The 8,308-nt window shown below is 48.6% G+C and overlaps 2 protein-coding genes across 2 annotated transcripts in view; one reads left to right on the forward strand and one right to left on the reverse strand.

Moving 5' to 3' along the window:
* Positions 1 to 396: 396 nt before the first annotated feature.
* Positions 397 to 5,433, reverse strand: S100a1 (S100 calcium binding protein A1). The gene is made up of 3 exons (XM_034500446.2): positions 5,271 to 5,433; positions 2,977 to 3,130; positions 397 to 711 (listed from the first exon to the last, which is right to left on the reverse strand). The coding sequence occupies exons 2-3, from the start codon at positions 3,115 to 3,117 to the stop codon at positions 568 to 570; spliced, it is 285 nt and encodes a 94-aa protein (XP_034356337.1). The 5' UTR covers positions 3,118 to 3,130; positions 5,271 to 5,433; the 3' UTR covers positions 397 to 567.
* A 179-nt stretch (positions 5,434 to 5,612) lies between these two features.
* S100a13 (S100 calcium binding protein A13) overlaps positions 5,613 to 8,308 on the forward strand; it is a 9,778-nt gene continuing 7,082 nt past the window's right edge. The window contains exons 1-2 of the mRNA XM_034500853.2: positions 5,613 to 6,064; positions 6,898 to 7,090. Of these exons, the coding sequence (XP_034356744.1) occupies positions 6,938 to 7,090 (153 nt within the window). The 5' untranslated portion in view covers positions 5,613 to 6,064; positions 6,898 to 6,937. The remainder of the gene's footprint in view (positions 6,065 to 6,897; positions 7,091 to 8,308) is intronic.

Genomic DNA, 8,308 nt, shown 5'->3' on the forward strand with positions numbered 1-8,308 from the left:
CCATGTGGTTGCTGGGAATTGAACTCAGGCCTTCTGGAAGAGCAGTCAGTGCTCTTAACCACTGAACCATCTCTCCAGCCCCTTTCTTCAGATCTTTTGATGGCTTGTTTGTTTCTGTTTTTGGAAACATGATCTGGGTATATAGTATGGGCTGGCTTAGAACTCAAAATCTTCCTGCCTTATCCTTCAAGAGCTAGTATTACCAATTACTCATATATAAGTTCTTGAAAAAACCAATGACACTTGGATTCCAGCTAAAGTTTTTGGACCCCTACATTTCTGGGTTTTGAGTGTTCCTTAAATAAAATCTAATGTAAATTTGCCAAGATAAGGTGTTGGGAGTCAACACCCCTTACTTCACACATAGCTAGACCCAGAGGACACAGACATTGACAGTTGGTGAGAGAGAAGGCTTTATTAAAATGAGTGGCAGATCTGGACTGCTACTCTTGCGCCCTTGGTACATGACGATACTGGGCAAGGATGGGGACATAGGTGGGTGGAGGAGCAAGCAGGCTAAAGTCTTGACAAGTTGGAGAGGAAGGGCGCCGCCCACTGACTGTGTGCTCAACTGTTCTCCCAGAAGAAGTTGTTGCAAGCCACTGTGAGAGCGGCCACCAGCACAACATACTCCTGGAAGTCTACTTCCCCATCTCCGTTTTCATCCAGTTCCTTCATTACCTTGTCCACAGCATCTGCATCCTTCTGGACCTGTAGAAGGAGATGGAAGTGTATACCACTAAGTTAGAGCCACCATGGTGCTTGAGGAGGAGGAGGTGGAAGTGAGCAAGTGTGAGAATAATAGTTAATTGTGGGAATCTACTACATCCTTAAAGACTGGTGAGCTAAGAATTGGTGACCTACAGAACTAAGCAGAGTTAATTAGTTTCATCCATTGTCATACATGATTGTCTACAATGTGACAAGTGCTAAGCTGGGAGCCTTATAGACTTTGTTTTATTTAATTAAAAACTCACACACAAAATCATTTTAGGGCATAGTGATGTGTTTAGTCCTAGTATTCAGTGGGGAGAGAAGCAGGTAGGTCTATGTGAGTTCAAGGCCAGCCTGGTCTACATAGCAAGTTTCATGCCAGCTGACCCTGTCTCAAAAACACCTTTTTTTTTTTTTTTTTTTTTGCCATATGACCCAGACTGGCCTGGAACATGAGATCTTGCTGGGTCTGCCTTGTAAATGCCAGCATTTCATGTGTGTGCCACCAAGCCTGTCTTTTTTTAAAAAAAATTTTTAACACTAATGCAAATAATGTGGGAGCCATTCCTACTACCTTATAAGGAAGAAACACATTGACAGTTGGGGTATATACAAAAAGTTCTGCAGCAGCAAACCTTAGCAGGGCCACAGCTTAAGTTAAGCTTCTGTAGGTTTGTACATGGTCTCTGACAGCATCTGTCTCCTACTTCTCTGCATCTTTTAGTCAAACGAAGCTACTGGGCATACTTTCTATCCTCCCCCACCTTCTTTTCACTAGGAAACCTCCTACAGATCTTAATTTATCTCCAATCTTCCAGTGGAAGCCCATGGCTCAAGTGCCACCTCCATAGAGAAGCCGTGTGACTTCAGAGCACTCATCTCCACAGTTCTTTGGCTACCTCTTTCTGCTAAAAGTCTGTATTTGAGTTCATAGTTTTACTTTTTTTTTTTTTTTTGAGACGGGTGTGTGAGTGTGTGTGTGTGTGTGTGTGTGTGTGTGTGTTTCTCTGTGTAGCCTGGCTGTCCTGGAACGCACTTTGTAGACCAGACTACCCAGACTACCCTTGAACTCAAGAGATCTGTGGGCCTCTGCCTCCATAGTGCTGGGATTAAAGGTATACATTGAACGACCACTGCCAGCTTCCAGTCCTACTTTTTAAAAAAAAAATATCTCATGGGTGTGGTGGTGCACGCCTTTATTATGTCATTTTGGAGGCAGAGGCAGAGGCAGGTTGATCTTTGTGAGTTTGAGGCTAGCGTGGTCTACATAGTTAGATCTAGGCCAGACTAGTAAAACATTGTCTCAAAAAACAAAAACAGTTTGCTGTAAGTCGTAGATGCCTTGAATCCTAGCACTTGGGAGGAAGAGGTAGGGAAATCTGGCTAACCTGGTCTACACAGTGAGTTCCAGGACAGCCAGAACATGACTCAAAAAATTGTTTATACTTATTTATTTGTATATATATGAGTGGGCATACACATGCTAAGATTCTTCTGTGGAGGAGAGCCTGTGGGAGTCAGTTCTCTCTGTTGACTCTGTGGGTCCTAACTCAGGTTCTTACGGTTGGTGTCAAGCACTTTTACCTGCTGAACCACCTCACAAGTCCATTTTTGAGTCAGTCTCACTTTCTAGTCCTGAAACTCAATACTTAGTCCAGGACTTAGGCCTCAAACACACGATCATCCTCTGCCTCAGTCTCCCAAGTGTTGGGATTATAAGTGGGAGCTACCATGCTTAGCTTTGTGACTTATTTATTTTTATTTTACAACTCTTTTTTTGAGACAGGGTCTCACTATATAGACCAGTCTGGCCCAAAATTCTAGAGATCGGATTGCCTCTGCCTCTTGAGTCCCGGGATTAGGCATACAGCATCACACTGGGCCGGCTTTCTCTCTCTCTCTCTCTCTCTCTCTCTCTCTCTCTCTCTCTCTCTCTCTCTCCCCCTTTCAACAAGAGCTCACATAGACCAGGCTTTGAACTATTGATCTTCCAGCCTCTACTACTGAGTGCTAGGATTGAAGGTATATGCTAACATGCTCAGCCCTTCATGACTCAATTCTATGCTGTAGGTAGTGTTACTGATGAATATGCAGAGCCTAGTATTGAGAGCAAACTAGGGCATTTTGGCTTTTCCAGGGAGGAGTTAAGGGATCCTGGAAAACCTAGTTAAGACTGGAAGAGAAGGATGGTTGGGTTGAGCTAGGGGTGGGGCAGAGGCACCCATCCCCTTCCTCCACCCTGTACCTCAATCCTTAGCTTACATCTAGGAAGCCGGAGAGTTCAGTTTGTAGCAAGTCTTTCAGCTCCTTCTTGCTCAGCTTATATTTGTCCCCTTCCTTGCCCGAATGGGCGTGGAACACGTTGATGAGGGTCTCCATGGCAGCCTCCAGCTCAGAGCCCATTTCGGCAGCACACCTACCCATTCCCACAAAGATGGAAGTGAATTGTAAACCAGGTTCAGGATATCTGGGGTCTGGGTAAGGGAAATCTTCAGACCTGGCTCTGGTTTCAAATAGCTCAAATAGCTACAAGATGAGCCCCAATGTACTTTATCTTTCATTCAGATTTTGCAGTGGAGGAGAAGCCCTAACACACCTAAATCTGGTCCAGGGTTTTGGGTCCCTCCATCATTTCCCAGTCAGAGGGAGTCAGGGATGGGCATGGAGATGAAGCAATAGGAACTGGACTGTCTTCAGAAGCCTGAAAAAGACATGTGCAGTGGCTGGCTCATGGCCGGGGAGCGGGAGGGGAGGCATGGGTGGACACTGCACCAGGCGGGCTTCCAGCTTTATTTTTACCTCCAGGCCTGTCACAGTTAAGCTTTGTTGTTGCTATTAAGTGGGCTAAGATCTCCTCTTCCTACCCCAGGAAGAAGTCTGATACCTTTGGTGAGCTGATGAAGGGGTGGCAGTCAGGGGCTGAGACCCAAGAGTTGTTGGGGAGAGATGTTTCACTGATCCCAAGCATCCTGTCAGCAAGCATGGCTCTTCCTCTTAAGACACTGAGGATTAAGCCAAGGTCCTTTTGGCTACGTCTCCATCTTTTTTTTTTTTTTTTGTGCTTGGGATTTTTTTTTTTTTAAATTTTTTATTTATTTATTTATTTATTTATTTTATAACAGGGTCATGTTCTGTAGCCTCTGCTCTCCTGGAACTAGCTCAAGCAGATATCCTTAACTTGTGCGCAGTCGTATCTCCTTATGCTGAGATTACTGGTCTGAGCTGTTATGCCTGGCTCCCCATCTCCCTTCAGCATGTCATTTTGGCTTCTTTGGGGGGGGGGGGTATTCTTCCCATGACTGCCTGTTCTAGTTCTTTTCTCTCCAAAGTCATCCCTTTCTGTCAGGTAGGCAGAAGGAAGGGAGGAAGAAATGTCTGAGGCTTTTCCTTGGAGACAGAGCTTCTAACCTGTAGGTGTTCTCCCTGATGCTGTCCATTCCTGCCTCGGGCCAGCTCTGTTTGGTAGGTAGCTCCAGTGGGAGCAGGAGAGGGCTGGTTTGTGTTAGATAAAGAGCTGGATGTATGAGGTCATTTGAACTCAAGGACTGGGTGAGAGAGAAGAATGGAGAGGTCTGTGGAGAAGAGACTGCTAAACTAGGGGGCCTCAATCCTCTGGCCCTGGGAGGGTCATGCCTTCCACAGCCTCAGGGGCAGCTCAGGTGTCTCAGCTCAGGTGTCCTCATCCTTCCTCACCACTGAGTATACTGGACAATGGGTCCTGATTAAATGACATCCCAGCTCTTCAATGGAGCCCTTGTGACTGTCACCTGAACTCCAGTCACAAGAAGTAGTTGTTACAGAGACAGTGGGAGGGAGAATTCAAGCCGGGCTGATCAAAGGGATAAGAGGGTGCTCAAGGGAGGAATTTGGGTGGCTCAGTTACCATTCTCATCTATGAGGGGCATCTGGAGGTTGCCTGGAACCCTCTAGAAGCTTGGAGTTTTATGTAGGGGAGGACCTAGGGTTGGAGCAGTGGGAAACAAAGAGGGAAAAATTAGGGGAGAGAGAAGTGGGGGTCAAGACTGAAAAAGAAGTGATGGAGAGGAGGTCTTGTGAAGGCAGAGATGGGACAGAGCACACTTCCACAGACCCCCTTCCGTATGATATCACATGGCGTATGCTACACTGCTCAGAGCCTTTCCTTGGTCTTGAGAAGGCAGAGAGGAGGATGGAGAGGGCGCAGGAACAGCCTTTTTTATTCTTACCATAAACGAGCAGGGCTGCATCCATCCCCTCCCTGCCCACACCTAGAGACTGGCATCCCAGGCAGGAGGCACAGGATTCTGTGTAGGAATGTCTGGTAGCCTGGAAGCTGGGTGGCGTCCTCATTCACCACAGAGAGCTCTCAGCTCTTTGACCTTCACGCACTTACTCTCACTACTTTCCAAACTTCATCTTTCCTAGTTCCCGAACTGCTTTCCCTTGACTGATTCTTCCCAGACCCCCGTGACACCACTGTATCCTTTTCCAGGGCTCTTGGGGCTCCTTTCGAAATTCCCTTTCCTCCAGGCTGGCTAAGTCAGAGAGACCCATCCTAAGCAGGGTAGGATACTCACAGTTGTCCTCGGCCTGACGTCGGAGCAGGTTCTCGACAGAAAGGCACGCTGCAAATGTGGCCCCTGGACCGGTGCGGGGAGACGAGTCTTTAGTCGTCTTTCCCTGCCGACCCTCCTCCCCAACGGCTCCACCCCTTCACAAACGACACCCGAAGGGCTAGGGGCCAGGAGTGGACAGAGGCGCCCTCTGTCTCCCAGGAGGGAACGGGTTGCCCTGTGTTTCTTTCCCTTCTTGCTTGCACCACCTCCCCGAGCCTAGCGGGAAGGACTGGAAGGGAAGGAGGTCGTGGGAAGGGTGCTGCGGTGCGGGGTGCTGCGGTGCTGGCTGAGCAGGAAAAGGGAAAGATTCTGCCCAGGAGTGCTTAGTTTGTGCGTCTCCGAGAGGGGCTCAGTGAAGAATTTCAATAGGGGTTCCACTACGGAGCCCTTAGTCTGGGGCTCTCCAAGTGCCTCTGGATCTCTAATTTCTCAGTGCTGAATTCTCCAAGTATATTTTGTTTTTGTTTTATTTTTTTTTTCAAGCAGCAGTAGCATTCCCTCTAACACAGACTCCCGAGTAGCCCTCATAATTGGGAGGGATGGGACCCTATGGTCCCTCCTGATCAAGCTGTGTCCCAGTCGCGTGGCGCTGTGTTGGGATGGCTAGTGACAGCAGGGGCGGTCCCCTCTCCCGAATCAGCGGAGGCGGAAACTTGACACTTCGGACTTGGGAGTGGCTCTCTCCTTCCCTGGTGCTTATAAACTTCAGCCTCAAGGCTCCAGATCCGTTCGCTGCATCCCATCTTCTTTCCCCGGTGAGTTACTCTTCCTGACTCTGCAGAGAGCCTGGAGACCCTTTCTTTATCAGATCCCAGGTCCCTCCTTCCAAGCAGGTTCAGGCAGAGATTCAGGAAGTGACTTTAGGAGAGCAGGCAACGGTCCTTGCAGGAGCATGTGGGTGGGTGGACGGACAGAAACGAGGGGGATGAGCAGGCATGTTTCTTCCCTTTGTGGACCCCCGAGGGTCCTGGTGTCCAGACCAAACACTTTGTGGGTTGTGGATTTGAGGAGTTTGAAGAGTCCCTTTCTAGACCCTGTCAACCATGAACAGTAGCGGGGAAGGTTCTTGTGATGAGCACAATTCGACCCCCATAGCCAGAGGTAGGGAGGGTATGGGGCAGAGAAGATGAATCTGGCCCGATTGAGCCAGCCCTGACCTCAACTGGGCCTTTGCCAACCCTAGGCTTCTCTACTAGGAACAGTAGCCAGTATGTGGGGAGGGTGGAGACTCCAGTCTCAATATAAATCAACATTGGAGACAAACAACCTCCTGACCCTCAGACAGGGAGTAACAGAGGGAAAGGGCTATTAGAACAGAGCCCCTACACGGGATGTTAGCACATTCAGAGGACTCCAAAGAAAGACTCTCACAGATAGAGTGGTTGCCACATGGAGAGACCACCACAGAGGCAAAGAGACAGACACTCCAAAAGGACACTTCAGATAAAAATGATTTCTGATGTGAACTTGAACTGGAATTCTGTTGTCTGTTCTGGACCCTTTCATCTTTCCCACATTGACCCTTTCAGGCAGCCATATCACCCATTCTTGGATCCCTGACTCTCCTGGTCTGTTTCTTCCCTGTCAGGTCACTCTGTGTGGACATCAGCTCCTGCCTTGGCATACTAATGGCAGCAGAGCCCCTGACTGATCTGGAGGCGGCCATCGAGACCGTGGTCACTACTTTCTTCACCTTTGCAGGGCGGGAAGGACGGAAAGGCAGCCTGAGTATCAATGAATTTAAGGAACTGGTCACTGAGCAGTTGCCTCATTTGCTCAAGGTTGGTAGAAGTCTCTAGCGCTAAGGTTTTCTATGTATGTCAGGTGATGACACAGAACAGGTAATGTGACAGGAAACAATATGAGTGACTGCATGTTTAGGTGGTTCTGTGAAATAGGTGCCTCAGGTAGGTGTGTGTGCGCGCGCACGTGCGTGTGTGTGTGTGTGTGTGTGCGCGCGTGTGCGTGCGTGTGTGTGTGTGTGTGTGTGTGTGTGTGTGTGCGCGCGCGTGTGTGTGTGTGTGTGTGTGTGCGTGCGTGTGTGTGTGTGTGTGTGTGCGTGTGTGTGTGCGTGTGTGTGTGCGTGTGTGTGTGTGTGTGTGTGCGTGTGTGTGTGCGTGTGTGTGTGTGTGCGCGCGTGTGCGTGCGTGTGTGTGTGCGTGTGCGTGCGTGTGTGTGTGTGTGTGCGTGCGTGTGCGTGTGTGTGTGTGTGTGTGCGTGTGTGTGTGTGTGTGTGTGTGCAAACACGCTGTGTTGATGCAGTTGGGAATAGGCTATTGTTGGGCTCCGTGCTACTATCAAACAGTGCTGTTAAGTCCTGCCCATGTCTCTCTAGTCTCGTTTTCACAACATATTACTGGACCCAGACATGAATTCTCAGACAGTACGGACAGTACAAACTAAAAAGAGGCTTAACAAAAATAAAGCTACAAGCCAGGCATGGTGCTGCATGCCTGTATGCCTGTAATCCCAGCACTCAGGAAGCTGAGGCAGAGGATGAGGATTTGAAGCCAGGTTAGGGAGACCTTTTCTCAACAAACAATGCATAAAGTTATAGTGAGCTGTGCTTTCAGTATACCCAGGCCTGTGAGGAACACCCATGACTACTTTCTACTCTCTGTGGTAGCCCCTCAATAAGGGAATCATTCCACAGAAGTGTGTGTGGAGGGGTTTGACGTATTGACTCAGGGTTTGCATGCTATTCTAGTCTGCTAACAGTTTATTTACATCCTTTATAAAAATTCACAGGCATGTAAGTGTATGAATACGGCTGGGCGCGGTGGCGCACACCTTTGGTCCTCATACCTGGGAGGCAGAGTCAGGCAGATCTGAATTTGAGGCCTGCCTGGTATATAAAGCAAGTTCCAGGACAGCCAGAGCTACATGGAGAACTCTGTCTTGAGAAACAACAACAACAAAAGAGTATGTGACTATGGAGTTTTTTTGAGACAGTCTCATGCAGCTAAAGGTAGCCTCATGCAGCTAAGGGTAGTCTCATG

The sequence above is a fragment of the Arvicanthis niloticus genome, chromosome 4 (assembly GCF_011762505.2).
Source record: "Arvicanthis niloticus isolate mArvNil1 chromosome 4, mArvNil1.pat.X, whole genome shotgun sequence".
Classification (NCBI taxonomy): domain Eukaryota; kingdom Metazoa; phylum Chordata; class Mammalia; order Rodentia; family Muridae; genus Arvicanthis; species Arvicanthis niloticus.

Coding starts and splice junctions, on each gene's coding strand:
- S100a1 (XM_034500446.2), bottom strand. CDS start 3,117: ATGGGCTCTGAGCTGGAGGCTGCCATGGAGACCCTCATCAACGTGTTC. Junction 712..2,976: donor AACTCTCCGGCTTCCTAGAT/GTAAGCTAAGGA, acceptor CTCCTTCTACAG/GTCCAGAAGGATGCAGATGC.